The sequence below is a fragment of the Nerophis ophidion genome, linkage group LG27 (assembly GCF_033978795.1).
Source record: "Nerophis ophidion isolate RoL-2023_Sa linkage group LG27, RoL_Noph_v1.0, whole genome shotgun sequence".
Lineage (NCBI taxonomy): Eukaryota > Metazoa > Chordata > Actinopteri > Syngnathiformes > Syngnathidae > Nerophis > Nerophis ophidion.
In genome coordinates, this window is record NC_084637.1 from 36048785 (window position 1) to 36070668 (window position 21884).

At 41.5% G+C, this 21884-nt stretch overlaps 1 protein-coding gene across 3 annotated transcripts in view; it reads left to right on the top strand.

Moving 5' to 3' along the window:
* ctnnbl1 (catenin, beta like 1) overlaps positions 1 to 21884 on the top strand; it is a 54967-nt gene that overhangs the window by 17819 nt on the left and 15264 nt on the right. For all 3 annotated transcript variants that reach the window (XM_061889285.1, XM_061889286.1, XM_061889287.1), the window contains 7 exons: positions 1025 to 1116; positions 3351 to 3423; positions 7280 to 7338; positions 8130 to 8278; positions 10171 to 10343; positions 14450 to 14547; positions 21185 to 21265. In XM_061889285.1, the coding sequence (XP_061745269.1) occupies positions 1025 to 1116; positions 3351 to 3423; positions 7280 to 7338; positions 8130 to 8278; positions 10171 to 10343; positions 14450 to 14547; positions 21185 to 21265 (725 nt within the window). The remainder of the gene's footprint in view (positions 1 to 1024; positions 1117 to 3350; positions 3424 to 7279; positions 7339 to 8129; positions 8279 to 10170; positions 10344 to 14449; positions 14548 to 21184; positions 21266 to 21884) is intronic.

Sequence of the window (21884 nt, forward strand, 5' to 3'; positions counted from 1 at the left end):
CCAGGAGAGCCCACTCCACTCTCGGCCGCCAACCAACTCTCGGCCAGTGTCCAGTCAGCATGGATGAGCGAGGATACGTCCAAGGAGACTGAGGTGTCTGATACCTGCTCATTAAGCCAAGGCACCGCAAAGCCTCTCCGTACCGGCGCTCAGCGCTAGCTCCGCAGTCCTGTCCCCTCATCCGCATCTCCTCCAGTCCCTCCAAACCGACTCCGGTGTGGCAGAGACCCAGCAGCTGGTTTCCATGGCCAAAAGGCTCCCGGGAGGCAGATCCAGAAGTCCACAAAAAAAGCACCGCAGAGGTCACGAAAGTGCCACCCCTTGTCACACAGTCCCAAAGGGTCCTGGACCAAAAGGCAAAAAAATATAATAACACATGAAAACAAGAGGGAAACACAAAAGGACGACACAAGCACAGAGCTCCTGCCAACAGCAGCGCCATCTTGAAAAAAATTTAGAAAAATATATATACCTATACACATATGTTTAGATATATATATATATATATATATATATATATATATATATATATATATATATATATAAACATGTGTATAGGTATATATATATATTTTTTAAATTTTTTTATATATATATATATATATATATATGTATATCATTATATATATCTTTATATATATATATATATATATATATATACCTATACACATATGTTTAATTATATATATATATATATATATATATATAAACAAACACACGCACGCACGCATGCATGCTTTGGAGCCCCTGCCTCAAAAGAAAATAATGTTTGCCTTGGTGCCCTAAAATATGAGCCCTCCTTTAAGGCAACACTTGCCCTGACTTTAAGAAAGTTCCAATTCGAGGGCTGGTAATCGCTCCTTTTAAGTTGCATCAAATTAGAGGAGTTGATACCTGCAGAAGCTCTGATGCATCTTTATGACTCAAAGTGTGTCCCTGCTCAAGCAGGTGTGTTTGCATTGCAACTTTCTCTGCAGTGAGCCAGAGGGTGAATTTCTAATTTCAAACAGTGTTTTTCCTTCAGCCATTATAGAAAATATGGCAGAGTTCAGACCAGGCCTGTGCACAGAAGCAGCCCAGCAGGGACTCATGCAGTGGCTGCTCAAGAGAATCAAGGTCAGTACATTCTCACTACCAAAGTGGGGCGACGGTCAGTCACAGGGCACATATACTGTGGTATTTTCACGCCTCTACTCATTGCTGCCATTTGCCAAAATTCAATGGTTGATTTTATTCCCCATGAATATTCAATCAGCACCCGTCCAGACAGAAATGTTAGCAAATGTATTAAAAAAGTGGTATTAAGTATTGAGCACTTTGGTCAGTATTGAGTATTTGCATTTAATATTTACCATGAATTGATAAACGTGGACCCTGACTTAAACAAGTTGAAAAACTTATTTGGGTGTTACCATTTAGTGGTCAATTGTACGGAATATGTACTGTACTGTGCAATCTACTAATACAAGTTTCATTTAATCAATCAATCAATCAATCAATCAATGCACATTCTTCCTGGGAATGATGCTACATGGATTTGGGAATCCTCTGCCATTCTTCCTGGCAGATCCTCTCCAGTTCTGTCAGGTTGGATGGTGAACGTTGGTGGACGGCCATTTTCAGCTCTCTCCAGAGATGCTCCATTGGGTTTAGTTCAGCGCTCTGGCTGGGCCAGTCAAGAATGGTCTCAGAGTTGTTTTGAAGCCACCCCTGTTTTGTTGTCTTGTTGGAAGGTGAACTTGGGTCCAGTCTTAGGTCCTGAGCACTCTGGAAGAGGTTTTCTTCCAGGATATCTCTGTACTTTGCCACATTCATCTCTCCTGCAGTTGCAAACAGTCGTCATGTGCCTGCAGTTGAAAAACATCCCCGTAGCATGATGCTGCCACCACCATGTTACACTGTTGGGGTTGTATTGGGCAGGTGGTTTTCTCCACACGTGCGCTTAGAACAAACGGCAAAAAGTTCAACCATGGCCTCGTCCGACTAGACAATCTTATTGGGAGACCTTCGTGTGTTTTTTTGGCAAACTCTATGCAGGCTTTCATGTGTCTTGCACTGAGGAGAGACTTCCTTCCCATCTGCATCTCAGTGATCTTTGGTTCTTCTTGACCTCTCTCACCGAGGCTCTTGTCCCACCATAGCTCAGTTTGGCTTGATGGCCAGGTCTAGGAAGAGTTGTGGTCGTCCCCGACTTCTTCCATCGAAGGATCATGAAGCCCACTGTGCTCTGAGGAACCTTCTGTGGTAACCTTGGCCAGTTCTGTGCCTTGCCACAATTCTGTCTGTATGAGCTCCTTGGGCAGTTCCTTGGACTTCATGATTGACATGTGAGCTGTAAGGTCTTCTATAGACTGTCCGGATCATGTCCAATCAGTTGACTGGCATGAAGCAGCAGAACCAGAAGAAATGGACAGCATGTGAGTTCAATATGACTGGCACAGCTAAGACTCTCAATACTTAAGTGAAGTAATGGGAAATAAATTATATTTATATAGCGCTTTTCTCTAGTGACTCAAGCACTTAACATAGTGAAAGCCATGATCTACATCTACATTTAAAGCAGTGTGGGTGCACTGGGAGCAGGTGGGTAAAGTTTATTGCCAAGGACACAACCTGGAACCCTCAAGTTGCTGGCACATCCGCTCTACCGACACAAACAGTGCCCTGAAATATGTCATATTTCACTTTTTTATTTTGAATAAATCTGCAAACATTTCTACATTTCTGTCAAAATGGGTGCTGAATGTATGTTCATGAGAAATAAAATCCACTGTTTGGATTTCAGCAAATGGCTGCATTGAAACAGTGAACATTTGAAGGGGTCTGAATACTATTCGTACCCACTGTGTACTAAAACATTTACACCCATGATCGATCTGGAAGTGTGTGTCGGTAGAAAATTAGACCTTAAAATGACTTAATCTTCAACCTTTACCAGACGTCACTTGATTGACATTCATGGCAAGTGAGGTTCTTGAATAAAAGGACCGAGTGGAACACCAGAGACACATTTTTTTATTTCAACACAGTCTCTCTCTCTCTCTCAACACCTGTTGTCAAAAATGTAAAGAACGACCACGGAGTTCCTTTCTTCAAAATAATTGTCTTAAAAAGGTAGCTTACACAAGCTAGCCAGCTACAGAGTTAGCCTTCAATGTATTTCTAGTAAAGGCTGTAAAAATGAGTATGAAAGCTGGACAAAAAAAAAAATAAAATAAGTGTGTGTGTGTGTGTATATATATATATATATATATATATATATATATATATCTGTGTGTGTGTGAACATGAAGTGAATTCAATTAATTCATTAAACTTTTTCCATTTGTATCCAAATATTTTCCCTTTTAGGCCAAGCTGCCATTTGATGCCAACAAGCTATACTGCAGTGAAATTCTGGCCATCTTGCTGCAAAACAATGACAGTAAGCAATGATGTTCCAACACATGTCATCACCTCTCCTGACGTCCTACCATAAATGTCCTCATGTTCTCCCTCGACTCTTACATACCCAAAAAGCAGTGAAGTTGGCACGTTGAGTAAATGGTGAATAAAAACAGAATACATTGATTTGTGGCAGAAAAGAGTGAGAAAGTTGAGGAACAGGCTAGTTGGGAACAGGTGGGTGCCATGATTGGCTATAAAAGCAGCTTCCAAAAAATGCTCAGTCATTCACAAACAAGGACGGGGCGAGGGTCACCACTTTGTCAACAAATGCCTGAGGAAATTGTTTAAAGACAACATTTCTCAAGCAGCTATTGCAAGGAATTTAGTGATTTCACCATCTACGCTCCGTAATATCATCAAAAGGTTGAGAGAATCTGGAGAAATCACTGGGAGGTAGGTCTTTATTGTCATTGGCACAAGTACGACATTTTTGTTTACAGCACAAACCCGTTCAAGATTAGACAAACAAACAGTGTACAGGGTTACAGAACAGGAACGCTGATGGTCGCCACTAGGCGCCCCGTAAAAGATGGGAAAAGGTAAAACGCTGGTGAAGAAAATGAGTAAAAAAATACAATCCAGACTGGGCTCCTGAAGGAGCCCTGTCTGGAGTGGAACCCCCCCCCGTGCAATGCACAAATAAACACGTTACATTTAATCACGACAAACTCGCGACAGAAGGGCGGGTAGTTGGGGCCCTGGAAGGCGACTGCTGCTTTGAAGCGCTGCCATCCAACCATCACCCCAAGGGGAAAAAGTGGTGGTGAAGGCGTGGCGTGGTGGTGGGGGAGTGTGCGTGTATGCCCAATTGTCTTGGGTGTGATGATGTAATGTTTTTTAGACTGAGGCCGGTCTGCAAAAGTTCGACTCCAGGTGTCGTTGAGGAAGGAGGGAGGTCAAAAGCGTCTTTCGTTGAGGTGCCCTCGGGGATGTTTTTCAGAACAGCCTGTTCCTGCGTCAAGGCCGTTCGAGGGAGTCAAATCGTAGATTAGGATGTTTGTTTTTCCCGAGCAGACAAAAACAATGACTTGTCTCTTCTATTCATCCATGCTGGATGCTCTCAAATTCAATAAAAGTTTCCTTTTCAGCAAGCTTCTCCATGATGTGATCCATCTTGCGATTCAGTTCAAATCGCCGCAGTCTGTGTTCCCATAGCCCTGCCCAAACCATCCATTGGGACAAACAGCCTTTGGGCTCCTTGAGTGGCTGCCATCGTCTTACGAATTTGACGATACACCAGAGCAATGCCCAGCCCAGTCAGCAAGTGCACCCGCGATCACGGTTCCAAATAGGTAGATGTCTTCCACGTCCTCGATGGAAAGGCACAAGATTCTCCATTTGTCCCAGGAGTCTCTCACGTACCCCGCAGCATTGGTTTCATCAGGGCAGCCAGGCTCCCCCGAATCTCTTTTCCTCGTCGAAAAGATTTTGTCAATTGCATCGAGAGTCCAGCTGATCATATCCATGCCTGATGTTTAGATTTGAGGACAGCGCAAAGAAAGAGACTTCAAAAAACCTCAGGCAAAACAAAAATAAAGGGAGCAAGCTGGGAGAAGAGGGAGCGGGGAAAAAATGCGACCGCCCTCACCAGAGGCAAGACAGAAACTGCACGTAAGCCATGATATTACACACCTTGGATCCCTCAGGCATCAAAAAGCCACATTAGTGTGTAAAGGATATCACCACATGGGCTCAGGAACACTTCAGAAAACCACTGTCAGTAAATACAGTTGGTCGCTACATCTGTAAGTGCAAGTTAAAACTACTATGCAAAGCCAAAGCCATTTATCAACAACACCCAGATTCGCTTCGCTGGGCCCTAGCTCATCTAATATGGACTGATGCAAAGTGGAAAAGTGTTCTGTGGTCTGACAAGTCCACATTTCAAATTGTTTTTGGAAACTGTGGACGTGGTGTCCTCCAGAACAAAGAGGAAAAGACCCATGGGGACTGTTGTAGGGTGAAAATGTGGTAGGCAGCATGTGTGATGGTATGGGGGTGTATTAGTGGCCAAGGCGTGGGTAATTTACACATCTGTGAAGCCACAACTAATGCTGCATGGTACATACAGATTTTGGAGCAACATATGTTGCCATCCAAGCAACGTTGTCATGGACGCCCCTGCTTATTTCAGCAATACAATGCCAAGCCAGGTGTTACAACAGCGTGGCTTCATAGTAAAAGAGTGTGGGTACTAGACTGGCCTGCCTGTAGTCCAGACATTGAAAATGTGTGAAGGCTAAAATATGAGGCGGGAGACTGTTGAACAACTTAAGCTGTACATCAAGCAAGAATGGGAAAGAATTCCACTTCAAAAATGTGTCTCCTCAGTTCCCAAACCTTTAGTGAATTGTGAATTGTATTTATATAGCGCTTTTCTCAAGTGACTCAAAGCGCTTTACATAGTGACACCCAATATCTAAGTTACAATTAAACCAGTGTGGGTGGCACTGGGAGCAAGTGGGTAAAGTGTCTTGCCCAAGGACACAACGGCAGTAACTAGGATGGCACAAGAGGGAATCGAACCTGCAACCCTCAAGTTGCTGACACGGCCACTCTACCAACTGAGCTATGCCGCCCCAATTTTACTTTACTGAGTGTTGTTCAAAGGAAAGGCTATGTAACACACTGTCAAAAATGCCTTTTTTGCACTGTGTTGCTGTCATTACATTCTAACTTCATGATTATTTGCAAAAAAAGAAGTGTGTCAGTGTGAACAGTAAATATCTTGTCTTTGCAGTCTATTCAATAGAATATAAGTTGAAAAGGATTTGCAGATCATTGTTTTTATATACCATTTACACAACGTGAAAACTTCACTGCTTTTGGCTTTTGAACATAAGTGGCTCTCCTTTTTTATTACCAGCGCTAACTTCTCATCCATGCTACAAGGCTTTTCAGTCATGCCATATTTTCTCCTCCTTTTACTGCTTGTTCATTTAAGTTGGCAGAAGAAGAGCCTCGCCAATGGCAACTAAGGGCAATCCTTTAGAAACTGGCAAGAGTTTTCTTCTGCGTTCTCACTCATTTTTCAACATAAAGTGGCAAGAAATATTTACTTAACGAATAAAGTCAAATATGCAGTGGAGCAAAAATCACTTCATATTCTCTACTGCTTGCTAGTGTTAGCATATCTTAGTCATTGTGCAGAAATATGGGAAATAATTACATCTATTCACTATTTGTGTTACTAAAAAAAAATCAGTAATAATAACACATTATGATGGATGTAGAGAACCTACACTGTATTTGTTGAATGAAAAATATTCAAATGTAATGATTTGGTGCATTTGCAAACATCTAAAATAATGTAAACTATAACCTGCTAGCCAAGAATGTACAACAATTCTTCTCAACATAGGAGGATGGATATAATAACCTTAAAGGAAAATGTAATTGAAAACATTTGTATGCCAGTACAACACCTAAAACATGAAGTATGTGGAATGAAATAATGGAAAGGATGAATAAACAGTGTACTAATGTTATCCACTTTAAGAAGCTGTTCAAAGTGTTAACAAAGAAAAATCATTCTGATAAACATTTTAGATGTTATGGTTATTCTCATTTGTCTCACGACATGAAATACAACTTACCTCACTATTCATTTATTGAAGTTTTTTTTACAATTGTATCATTTATCATGTCAATTGTCAACACATTAAAAACAGGAAGCCAACAAAAGTCTTAGCAACTGCAATGTAATGGAAAAAAGGGTCGAATTGAATGAGCTCTGCTACTTCCTACTCATTTTCCAACACGTTGAAAAGAGAAAGGGTAAACTGTGATGTTGTAATTGTGTGCATGTTGCAAATAAAAGTGTTCTTCCGCAGATACCAGAGAGCTCTTGGGGGAGCTGGATGGCATCGACGTGTTACTGCAGCAGCTATCTGTAAGAATGGCCCCTGAAAGTAGCAGTAGGGTGTAAAAACAAGTTGACTTAATCTGCTTATTTGACTTTCATTGTATCCATTAAACCATATCCATTTGGATTTACAACCCGCAAAGCACCGGGTTTTTCGGACTATAAGGCGCACTTAAAATCCTTTTTCCCCCCTCATAACTGGACAGTGCGCCTTATAACCCGGTGCGCCTAATGTAAGGAATACGTTTGGTTGATTGAGCTTACCCACCTCGAAGCAATTTGATTTGGTCCATGGTGTAATGATAAGTGTGACCAGTAGATGGCAGTCACACATAAGAGATACGTGTAGTCTGCAATGTTAGATGTGATTTACAAAGGAGTAAGGTAAAACATATTATCTGGCATTTTGGTTCACAATATTATGCAAAAGTAACTTTTCTTACCTTCTGGTACCTGCTGATCTGTATTTGGGATCTGCATAAACACTGAAAAATTGCGCTAATCCGCCTTTGTAGTCCGTTTCTGGGAGATTGATACTATTTAGATCATATCTATTGATCTGCAAACGCAAGTCTTTTGCTGTCTTAAATCAGGTATATATGGTAATACCTTCGAAATAGACGCAACTTGTGTTTTCACTCTATTGTCATTTTAATAATGTAATACTTACTTGTCAACAAATTTGCTCTATGCAAATGTGCCAGCTTCTTTTTAATCAATTGTCAGGCTGTGTGATGTTATCACTCAGTGGGAATGTGCAAATACCCAAAATACTTTGAGTGGAGCTGATTCCATGATGGCTGTTTCCTTCCCCGCAGGTGTTCAAACGTCACAACCCATCCACAGCTGAGGAACAGGAGATGATGGAGAACCTTTTTGACGGGCTGTGCTCCTGTCTGATGCTAGCAACCAACCGGGACCGTTTCCTCAAGGGGGAGGGCCTTCAACTAATGAATCTCATGCTTAGGTGAGAGGCACACCACCATGCTGCCTATATTGTGCTCCATCTACTCAGCCTTACACGAACAATATCACAATGCACTGCATCATATTTATTGTACATAGAAGTTCTAGACAAGGCCAATTTGCAACACTTCTTCCTGCATAGATTTAATTGAAACTCACGCCAAAAAACCCCAAGGTAAACACACATTGTCCAATTTGACATACACACTTTATCTGTAAATGCTGATCAATTTCCTGCATGCTTTCAATGGGCAAAAGTTGCACCATGTGGTGGAAAAATCCAAATGTTAAGAGATTACCACCAGTAAAGTCTGAATTGAGATATTACGTCAAGAATTACGTGGATTTATATTAATTAAAATAATGTTGGATGTGGCTTCAGACCCTTCAAAAACTTTAAGGCACTTGAGATTTAGGGCTATAGAATACATTTTGACTGATCTATATTTTTTGTTTTCTTATTAATACATTTTATTGGATTTGTCACAAGGAATCATGTGTGTCGGTGTATGTGTTTATTTGCTGTTTTAGGCTGATTTATGGTGCCATATGTAATAATGTGGTACTGCAATCACAGTCAAAGGTCTGTAGGCCCCCCCCCCTCTCCCTGACTGAGGTTGACAGATACGCCGCCCAATCCAGCTGGATGGACTGGACTACTCCAAGGAACTTCAAACTTGCACTGCCTCTTAGGAGGGCTTGAGGTGCTGGGACCATAATAGCTGAATAGACAATGTCAATAACAAATCTCTAACCAACACATTCCACAGAGACATGAGGCTATTTTCAGGAAGAAGTAGGTCGTGCCTGCGTACAATATCACATTATTGTCAGAAAACGAAGATTAAAACCAACTACAATGGTTATACTGGTGGAAATATGCTTAGCAGCCTAATGTACGTCCAAAACTAGAGAGACATTTTACCCAGGTATATCTATGGGCTACTGTTTGAAACTTTTCACATTGCCATATAACTTGGTACATGTTGTCCACCTAATGCAAACACCAATGAGGAATGCTTTAATCATACCTTTCACATTGTCATGATGACAGCTGTGCTAATGTTGGAACCCACTTCCTCACTGTATCAGCATATAGAGAAGAAAACAGGCACTGAGTCTGACACTACCCATATCCACATAGCTTTTATTTGTCAAAAAAACATGTTGCCCTGTCAGTTAGATGACACATTGACATACAGGCTCACTTGCATACATTTCCCCCGTTAGCCTGTATGGCCGTGTGTCATTGACTGGGCTAGCATGCTAGGCGCTAACACCATCATGCTAAGCATTGATTGCAGGAACATACTAGCTGCGTTAGACAAGATCATGGACTGTATTGGACAATTAAGTTTACATACCAAATGTACATTTCCATTTATTACAAGTCATAAGAAAAGGTAAAGCCTGACTTACCTATCGAGGAGGAAATGAGCAAGTTTGGTGTCAGATGAAAAAATCTTCTCCGCCTTCAATGGTCTCCAACTTTCGAAGGCATCCTTGATACAAATCCTGGTTTTGTTCCTGACTTTGTCATGAATAAGTTGAGAATGGTAACTTTTAGATTGACTAAGGTCTGACATGTTTAGTAACTTTACCAGTGGCAGTAGCTGGACGAAGGTGGCGGTGCGTGACTGGCCCGGGGACTAAAAAAGTTATAGGAAGTCCAAAAAGTCCCTAGAGTGGGCAAATGACCAATGTTTCTGTCTCCACCACCAAAGTCAAGTGATAATGTGGCACTGCTCCCAGATCAGTTCTGTCATGTATGGCACCGCAGCAAGACCAGGAAGTATACAACGCCCTCCTTGTAGCTTATTTTTGATACTTTTCATCGATTCACTGAAACATATTTACTTTCTTGCTTTTCACATCTTTTATTTCACAATGCAGGGAAAAGAAGATGTCTCGGACCAGCGCTCTCAAGGTCCTGGATCATGGTATGATTGGACCTGAGGGAGCAGACAACTGCCATAAGTTTGTGGACATCCTCGGTTTGCGAACCATCTTTCCGCTTTTCATGAAAACCCCCAAGAAGATGAGAAGCTCAGAGAAAGAGCATGAAGGTCAGTGGCTAAATAGAAGACCAGTAGACTGCATGAAGGTCAGTGCCTAATTAGAAGAAGACCAGTAGACTGCATGAAGGTCAGTGGCTAATTAGAAGAAGACCAGTAGACTGCATGAAGGTCAGTGGCTAATTAGAAGAAGACCAGTAGACTGCATGAAGGTCAGTGGCTCATTAGAAGACCAGTAGACTGCATGAAGGTCAGTGGCTAATTAGAAGAAGACCAGTAGACTGCATGAAGGTCAGTGGCTAATTAGAAGAAGACCAGTAGACTGCATGAAGGTCAGTGGCTAATTAGAAGAAGACCAGTAGACTGCATGAAGGTCAGTGCCTAATTAGAAGAAGACCAGTAGACTGCATGAAGGTCAGTGGCTAATTAGAAGAAGACCAGTAGACTGCATGAAGGTCAGTGGCTCATTAGAAGACCAGTAGACTGCATGAAGGTCAGTGGCTAATTAGAAGAAGACCAGTAGACTGCATGAAGGTCAGTGGCTAATTAGAAGAAGACCAGTAGACTGCATGAAGGTCAGTGGCTAATTAGAAGAAGACCAGTAGACTGCATGAAGGTCAGTGGCTAATTAGAAGAAGACCAGTAGACTGCATGAAGGTCAGTGGCTCATTAGAAGACCAGTAGACTGCATGAAGGTCAGTGGCTAATTAGAAGAAGACCAGTAGACTGCATGAAGGTCAGTGGCTAATTAGAAGAAGACCAGTAGACTGCATGAAGGTCAGTGGCTCATTAGAAGACCAGTAGACTGCATGAAGGTCAGTGGCTAATTAGAAGAAGACCAGTAGACTGCATGAAGGTCAGTGGCTAATTAGAAGAAGACCAGTAGACTGCATGAAGGTCAGTGGCTAATTAGAAGAAGACCAGTAGACTGCATGAAGGTCAGTGGCTAATTAGAAGAAGACCAGTAGACTGCATGAAGGTCAGTGGCTAATTAGAAGAAGACAAGTAGACTGCATGAAGGTCAGTGGCTAATTAGAAGAAGACCAGTAGACTGCATGAAGGTCAGTGGCTAATTAGAAGAAGACCAGTAGACTCTGTGTGTGTGTGTGTGTGTGTGTGTGTGTGTGTGTGTGTGTGTGTGTGTGTGTGTGTGTGTGTGTGTGTGTGTGCGCGTGTGCGTGCCAACACAGTCCATTTTTCTTCACATTTGTTGACGTCATGAGAATGTAGATTTCTTGGGAGTTTTCCCCAAATTCCATGGTGGTCCAAGATTAGATTTCAGAGCTCTAGAGACAGGTTGTAAAAACTCTGGGCTGGCGGGGTCTTTGTGAGGAGGAAACAATGTGGTGTCAGTAGAATGATGTAGGGCTACATATAGGACCGTCTCAGAAAATTAGAATATTGTGATGAAGTCCTTTATTTTCTGTAATGCAACTAAAAACATAAAAATGTCATACATTCTGGATTCATTACACATCAACTGAAATATTGCAAGCCTTTTATTTTTTAATATTGCTGATTATGGCATACAGCTTAAGAAAACTCAAAAATCCTATCTCAAAAATTAGAATATTTCCTCAGACCAAGTAAAAACCAAATATTTATAACAGCTAAACACAATCAAACATTTGAAAATGTCAATTAATGCACTCAGTACTTGGTTGGGAATCCTTTTGCACGGATTACTGCATCAATGCGGCGTGGCATGGAGGCAATCGGCCTGTGGCATTGCTGAGGTGTTATAGATGCCCAGGATGCTTCAATAGCGGCCTTTAGCTCATTTGCATTATTGGGCCTGGTGTCTTTCAGCTTCTTCTTAACAATAACCCACAAATTCTCAATGGGGTTCAGGTCAGGAGAGTTGGCAGGCCAATGGAGGACAGTAATGCCATGGTCAGTACACCAGTTACTGCTGGTTTTGGCACTGTGGGCGGGTGCCAGATCATGCTGGAAAGTGAAATCATCATTTCCATAGAGCTTTACAACAGATACAGCTTCAATAGCCGTAATCCCATGATCAAGCCACATTCTGAACTCTAGACAACGGAAGTTCCCTCAGTCAGCAATGGTTTGGGGAGCCATGTCAGCTGCTGGTTTTGGTCCACTGCGTTTCATCAAGTCCAGAGTCAATGTAGTGAAGTGAAGTGAATTATATTTATATAGCGCTTTTCTCTAGTGACTCAAAGCGCTTTACATAGTGAAACCCAATATCTAAGTTACATTTAAACCAGTGTGGGTGGCACTGGGAGCAGGTGGGTAAAGTGTCTTGCCCAAGGACACAACGGCAGTGACTAGGATGGCGGAAGCGGGAATCGAACCTGCAACCCTCAAGTTGCTGGCACGGCCACTCTACCAATCGAGCTATACCGCCCCACAGCTGTGTACTGTAGCTGTGTACATGCTTCCATCTGTTGTAAAGCTCTATGGAAATGATGATTTCATTTTCCAGCATGATCTGGCACCCGCCCACAGTGCCAAAACCAGCAGTAACTGGTGTACTGACCATAGCATTACTGTCCTCCATTGGCCTGCCAACTCTCCTGACCTGAACCCCATAGAGAATTTGTGGGGTATTGTGAAGAAGAAGCTGAAAGACACCAGGCCCAATAATGCAAATGAGCTGAAGGCCGCTATTGAAGCATCCTGGCCATCCATAACACCTCAGCAATGCCACAGGCCGATTGCCTCCATGCCACGCCGCATTGATGCAGTAATCCGTGCAAAAGGATTCCTAACCAAGTACTGAGTGCATTAATTGACATTTTCAAATGTTTGATTTTGTTTTGCTGTTATAAATCTTTTTTTTTTAATTTGGACTGAGGAAATATTCAAATTTTTCAAGATATGATTTTTGAGTTTTCTTAAGCTCTATGCCATTATCAGCAATATTTAAATAATAAAAGGCTTGCAATATTTCAGTTGATGTGTAATGAATCCAGAGTGTATGACATTTTCATGGTTTTAGTTGCATTACAGAAAATAAAGGACTTTATCACAATATTCAAATTTTCTGAGACAGTCCTGTGTATATATGCCGTATTTCCTTGAATTGCCGCCGGGGCGCTAATTAATTTAAAACCTCTTCTCTCTCCTGCGCTTACCAAAGGCATGCGGTAAAAGTAAGCATGCGCTAATTATTTTAAAACTTCTTCTCACTCCGGCACTTACCGAAGGTATGCAGTAAAAATTTGAGTGTGATGTACGCTTGGACCATAAATCCTACTGAATAGCTCTTAATGTTTTTCCCTTTATGCGATTTCAAATTACCGGTATTGATATCAGCCTCCTCCATTTTGAAAATGAAGACAGGGGAAGTGTCACTAAGCATGGGCTAATTATTTTGGGAAGCGAGTTTGACCCGGCAGTAATTCAAGGCAGGCGCATACTATATGCCCTGCGGCAATTCAAGGAAATACGGTGTACATATATATATATATATATATATATATATATATATATGATAGATAGATAGATATAGAACAGAACAGAATGTACTTTATTGATCCCTCGGGGAAATTCAGCTATAGATATAGAAAGATATACATATATATAGATATCTCTCTATCTATATAAATCTATATATCTATATATATGTCTATCTATCTATATATACTGTGTATATATATATAGTGCGTCTGACTCACAATACGAAGGTCCTGCAGTCCTGGGTTCAATCCCAGGCTCGGGATCTTTCTGTGTGGAGTTTGCATGTTCTCCCCGTGAATGCGTAGGTTCCCTCCGGGTACTCCGGCTTCCGTCCACCTCCAAAGACATGCACCTGGGGACAGGTTGACTGGCAACACTAAATGGTCCCTAGTGTGTGAATGTGAGTGTGAATGTTGTCTGTCTATCTGTGTTGGCCCTGCGATGAGGTGTCGACTTGTCCAGGGTGTACCCCGCCTTCCGCCCGATTGTAGCTGAGATAGGCGCCAGCGCCCCCCGCGACCCAAAAAGGGAATAAGCGGTAGAAAATGGATGAATATATATATATATATATATATATATATATATATATACATACACTGCTCCCCTCACCTCCCAGGGGGTGAACAAGGGTGATATGTCTGTGAGACCAATGACCTTTAACTGTAATGGTGCTTTGATGTTACTTCCTCTTGTTTTGATGCCACTAAGTTGTACTCTTGTCTTCCCCCTAGAGCACGTCTGTTCTATTATTGCCTCCATGCTGAGAAATCTCAAGTCCCAGCAGAGAAGCAGACTCCTAAACAAGTTCACAGAGAATGACTGTGAGAAGGTCAGTTCTCTCTCTCTCTGTCATTCATGTGTAGAACAAAGTGTGTTCTAGACAAGTATTAGTGTGTAATGTCAGTCATGTGTAGTACAAAGTGTGTTCTAGACAAGTATTAGTGTGTAAAGTCAGTCATGTGTAGTACAAAGTGTGTTCTAGACAAGTATACGTGTATAATGACAGTCATGTGTAGTACAAAGTGTGTACTAGACAAGTATTAGTGTGTAATGTCAGTCATGTGTAGAACAAAGTGTGTTCTAGACAAGTATACGTGTGTAATGTCAGTCATGTGTAGTATATAGTGTGTTCTAGACAAGTATTAGTGTGTAATGTCAGTCATGTGTAGTACAGAGTGTGTTCTAGACAAGTATTAGTGTGTAATGTCAGTCATGTGTAGTACATAGTGTGTTCTAGACAAGTATTAGTGTGTAATGTCAGTCATGTGTACTGTAGTACAAAGTGTGTCTAGACAAGTATACGTGTGTAATGTCAGTAAGTACAAAGTGTGTTCTAGATAAGTATTAGTGTGTAATGTCAGTCATGTGTAGTACGTACTGTGTACTAGACAAGTATTAGTGTGTAATGTCAGTCATGTGTAGTACATAGTGTGTTCTAGACAAGTATACGTGTGTAATGTCAGTCATGTGTAGTACAAAGTGTGTTCTAGACAAGTATACGTGTGTAATATCAGTAAGTACAAAGTGTGTCCTAGCAGCCAGTGCAGATACGGTTTTGTTTAGTTTGCTTGTTTTGGCTACATACTTTTAAACCAACATGTAGTATTACATGACCATACAACATGTAGTATTACATGACCATACAACATGTAGTATTACATGACCGTACAACATGTAGTATTACATGACCGTACAACATGTAGTATTACATGACCGTACAACATGTAGTATTACATGACCATACAACATGTAGTATTACATGACCATACAACATGTAGTATTACATGACCATACAACATGTAGTATTACATGACCATACAACATGTAGTATTACATGATCGTACAACATGTAGTATTACATGACCGTACAACATGTAGTATTACATGACCATACAACATGTGGTATTACATGACCATACAACATGTAGTATTACATGACCATACAACATGTAGTATTACATGACCGTACAACATGTAGTATTACATGACCGTACAACATGTAGTATTACATGACCGTACAACATGTAGTATTACATGACCGTACAACATGTAGTATTACATGACCGTACAACATGTAGTATTACATGACCGTACAACATGTAGTATTACATGACCGTACAACATGTAGTATTACATGACCGTACAACATGTAGTATTACATGACCGTACAACATGTAGTATTACATGACCGTACAACATGGTCATGTAATATGGAGACCCGGTTATTGTAATGTGTTGAAAATGAAAATAGTGGGTGTGTTACCTCGGCGACGTCACATTCTGACGTCATCGCTTCCAGCGCGATAAACAGAAAGGCGTTTAATTCGCCAAAATTCACCCATTTAGAGTTCGGAAATCGGTTAAAAAAATAGATGGTCTTTTTTCTGCACCATCAAGGTATATATTGACGCTTACATAGGTCTGCTGATAATGTTCCCCTTTAACAAGCTACTGCCTCTGTCAGTGCTTCTCTGCAGCACCCAGCATTGTCCCACCCACACAACCGTCTGATTGGTTACACGCTGAGCGCTAACAGCCAATCAGCAGTGCGTATTCACAGCGGTAACAGCCAATCAGCAGTGCGTATTCACAGCACATGTAACAGCCAATCAGCAGTGTGTATTCACAGCGGTAACAGCCAATCAGCAGTGCGTATTCACAGCACATGTAACAGCCAATCAGCAGTGTGTATTCACACCGGTAACAGCCAATCAGCAGTGCGTATTCACAGCGCATGTAACAGCCAATCAGCAGTGTGTATTCAGAGCGCATGTAACAGCCAATCAGCAGTGTGTATTCAGAGCGCATGTAACAGCCAATCAGCAGTGTGTATTCAGAGCGCATGTAACAGCCAATCAACAATGCGTATTCAGAGCGCATGTAACAGCCAATCAACAATGCGTATTCAAAGCGGTAACAGCCAATCAGCAGTGAGTATTCAGAGCGCATGGAGTCAGTGCTCACGGCAGAGGCAGGCAGAGAGGAGAGACGGTGCGGGTTAGCAGAAAGGTGTTTAGCAGGTGAGCATAATGCAGTGGACTCTCCCCAAATGATAATAAACACCTCCCAGTCAACTACTAGTAACATCACTTTGAGCCCGTTGACGTTCTAGAAATATAAGCGACAGCTCAGCTCGCTCGCAGTCCTTGATGTGAAGGCTAATTAGCTTTTAGCGTAAGGTTAGCTCATTTTGCCGTGTGTGCGTGCGTGCCTGTGTGTGTTACGGACAACAAAGCCCAGTCGGTCTGAGAGAAAGACAAACATTATTGACATATAGTCAACAACTAAGTTATTTCACATTACCCTTTTCTGTGTTGAAGCTGCATTGAAGGACATTATGTTAAATGAAGAGTTTCTGTCTGTGATAGTGTATATAATAATGTAAGTACATCATAAAGCCTACATGAACTCCATGGTGCTCAGGGATGAATAGTCTCTCCTATTGCTACTGTACTATTTTTGCAGCTAGAGTTACATTAATCATTAGTAATGTCGCAACCTAGTTTTGAATGGCAGGGTCCCTGCTATCACATGTTGATAAAAATATAACATTTACATCATAAAAATCACCGACAGGCTTCCCAAATGCTGTAATAAATGAAGCATGATGAGTTGAAAATATGTCAGCATGTGGCCCCACTTTTAACGCTTTTTTTTCAAAAGCTTATTTACAGTAAGTCATTCATTTAACTTAGTCATTATTTTGTCTTAGTAAGTCAATATTTACTAAGTCAATATAATGACATACTTAGTATCTGAGGTAACTAGGACTGTTTTTTGTGTTTTGTTCTCACTTGACGGAAAAAATATTGAGATATATATCGTTTATTGTCATTCAGAATACGGAGCAGAAAACACAACCAAAAATTCACACGACGAAGCCGGCCTACTTCACCACAGTCTGTAGTCAATTAACCCCCCAGGCCGTGATGAGATGGTGGCGACAGGCCGAATTACATTGTTCCCTGTCCGCCTGTTCCCTAGCAATTATTTTGGGGGTAACCAGGGATGGGAATTTTCCGCGGATCCGTGGAATTCCGCCGATTTTGGCGCTGCCAGGGTCATTTATATAATATAATGCCAATGTGTGAAGGCACCAGATTGGCTAGCTCTACTATCAACTGACGACATCAACCAATGACATTGCCCGTTATAGGCGTCTGCACGCGTCCTTTGACGACAATATCAAGTCCCTGATCTTCAATTATTGTGAGCGTTTCTGAACTCATATTCTGTTTATATTGGTTGTGTTTATCGGCGACTAATCTGGAAAGAAAACACAGTAGCTCTTAATTAACACGGTTTTTTATTGACAAAACAGTTTCAGACACGGTTAAGCTTATTCAAGATAGGAATGCTTCATTAGCGAAAGATATGGATAAGGGCGTGAGAAACAATTGGAACTGGGCATGGCTCGATATATCCATCAAACTGAAGGTGAAGATTAACAACAATATCGTAGAAGTAGACGAACTGATCAGCGATATCATTGCAAAGTGCGATGAACCGGGACGTCTTCAGTGCTTATTTTGCAAGGACATTGTGAACTATGGATCTCAGGGAACGGTGGCACTCTTTGACCAGACGAAATCGGCAAGACATCTAAGTAAAGTCAGTTTACGGAGAAGTCATTTTTCACTGGGATCTGCCTTCAAGCTGAAGTCAAACATCGTCACAAATGCAGCCTCAAATCAACCATGGAAGCCTCCCACCTCCGACTCGGGTCTTCTCACACCAATCTAGTCCATTCAGAAGTATAATACACCATCTTATGTATTCAACATTTTTATATTTTGAATTCTGGTTCATCCATTTGTAGGCCTTTTTTTGTCTATAATCCAAAAGTGTGCAAGAATTTGATATATGTGTAAACTTGTATTCATAAATCTCATCACATGATACATATTTATGAAAATATTTGCTAATAAATGTGAAATTTTGGTCAGGAGAATATTGTTAGATTTTGACTCAAAATAGCAGGAAATGCATCCTAAACTAACATAGATTTCAACATCTTTCTGGGGGGGCATGCCCCCAGATCCCCCTAGCAGGCGAGTGCACTCAGATACACTCAGATACACTCAGATACACTCAGATACACTCAGATGCACTCAGATGCACTCAGATGCACTCAGATGCACTCAGATGCACTCAGATACACTCAGATACACTTAGATACACTCAGGTGCACTCAGATACACTCAGGTGCTCTCAGATACACTCAGGTGCACTTAGATACACTCAGATACACTTAGATACACTCAGATACACTCAGGTGCACTCAGATACACTCGGGTGCACTCAGATACACTCAGATACACTCAGATACACTCGGGTGCACTCAGATACACTCAGATACACTCAGATACACTCAGATACACTCAGATACACTCAGATGCACTCAGATACACTCAGATGCACTCAGATACACTCAGGTGCACTCAGATACACTCAGGTGCACTCAGATACACTCAGGTGCTCTCAGATACACTTAGATACAGCCAGGTGCACTCAGATACACTTAGATACAGTCAGGTGCACTCAGATACACTCAGGTGCACTCAGATACACTCAGGTGCACTCAGATACACTCAGGTGCACTCAGATACACTCAGGTGCTCTCAGATACACTCAGGTGCACTTAGATACACTCAGATACACTTAGATACACTCAGATACACTCAGATACACTCAGATGCACTCAGATGCACTCAGATACACTCAGATACACTCAGGTGCACTCAGATACACACAGGTGCTCTCAGATACACTCAGGTGCACTTAGATACACTCAGATACACTTAGATACACTCAGATACACTCAGGTGCACTCAGATACACTCGGGTGCACTCAGATACACTCAGATACACTCAGATACACTTAGATACACTCAGATACACTCAGATACACTCGGGTGCACTCAGATACACTCAGATACACTTAGATACACTCAGATACACTCAGATGCACTCAGATACACTCAGATACACTTAGATACACTCAGATGCACTCAGATACACTCAGGTGCACTCAGATACACTCAGGTGCACTCAGATACACTCAGGTGCTCTCAGATACACTTAGATACAGTCAGGTGCACTCAGATACACTTAGATACAGTCAGGTGCACTCAGATACACTTAGATACAGTCAGGTGCACTCAGATACACTCAGATACACTTAGATACACTCAGATACACTCGGGTGCACTCAGATACACTCAGATACACTCAGATACACTTAGATACACTCAGATACACTCGGGTGCACGCAGATACACTCGGGTGCACGCAGATACACTCGGGTGCACGCAGATACACTCAGATACACTCGGGTGCACTCAGATACACTCAGATACACTCAGATACACTCTGGTGCACTCGGGTGCGGCCGCTATGCTGCCTTCCGCAAAGCGGAGTTTTAGGTTTAAAATATTTTCAGCTGATTTTGTAAATCTTCATTCCCATCCCTGGGAAACACATCATATATAACATATAACATATACCCTATACCTAACTAATATACACACATGTATAACAACTATATATTATATGTCTGAATATACACATATGGACATCATAATATACACACATGTATAACAACTATATATTATATGTCTGAATATACACACACACACACACACACACATATATATATATATATTTGGGGACGGCGTGGCGCAGTGGGAGAGAGTGGCCGTGCGCAACCCGGGCGTCCCTGGTTCAATCCCCACCTAGTACCAACCTCGTCACGTCCGTTGTGTCCTGAGCAAGACACTTCACCCTTGCTCCTGATGGGTGCTGGTTGGCGCCTTGCATGGCAGCTCCCTCCATCAGTGTGTGAATGTGTGTGTGAATGTGGAAGTCGTGTCAAAGCGCTTTGAGTACCTTGAAGGTAGAAAAGCGCTATACAAGTACAACCCATTTATTTATTATATATATATATATATATATATATATATATATATATATATATATATATATATATATATATATATATATATATATATATATATAAAAAACATGATATACACCCATATATAACAAATATATACTTCCATCCATCCATCCATCATCTTCCGCTTATCCGAGGTCGGGTCGCGGGGGCAACAGCCTAAGCAGGGAAACCCAGACTTCCCTCTCCCCAGCCACTTCGTCTAGCTCTTCCCGGGGGATCCCGAGGCGTTCCCAGGCTAGCCGGGAGACATAGTCTTCCCAACGTGTCCTGGGTCTTCCCCGTGGCCTCCTACCGGTTGGACGTGCCCTAAACACCTCCCTAGGGAGGCGTTCGGGTGGCATCCTGACCCGAACGCTTATGTCTGGAAAATATTGGCAAGGTTGTGAATGCAAATGTAGACGGAAAACAAAGTATTTTACTGTATATATGTTTTTTTTTATAAATGTAAATATTTATATGATTTGATGTATATAGTTTTGTATAAATATATTTATATTTGGTGTGTCAGGTGGATCGTCTCATGGATTTACATTTTAAATACCTGGAGGCTGTCCAACAGGCTGACAAGAGGATCGAAGGGGAGAAACATGTAAGCTTTTCTATACCTCCTTTTATCCCTCCATTCTATTTCTCTGCCTCCTTTCATCCCTCCATTTAATTTCTATACCTCCTTTCATCCCTCCGTTTTATTTCTATACCTCCTTTCATCCCTCAATTTTATTTTTATACCTCCTTTCATCCCTCCGTTTTATTTTTATACCTTCTTTCATCCCTCCGTTTTATTTCTATACCTCCTTTCACCCCTCCCTTCTATATGTATATCTCTTTTCATCCATCTGTTCTATTTGTATACCTCCATTCATCACTCCATTCTTATTTTATTACTTCCTTTCATCCCTCCATTCCATTTCATACTTTATTTCATCCCTCCATTCCTTTTTCATACCTCCTTTTATCCCTCCATTTCTATTTGATTCCCTCCATTTATATTTGTATCCCTCATTTCATCCTCCCTTCTATTTGTATACATCCTGAGAGTTAAGATACCATCTACTGTGTGAGAGTTAAGATGTGTGAGAGTTAAGATACCATCTACTGTGTGAGAGTTAAGATGTGTGAGAGTTAAGATACCATCTACTGTGTGAGAGTTAAGATGTGTGAGAGTTAAGATACCATCTACTGTGTGAGAGTTAAGATACCATCTACTG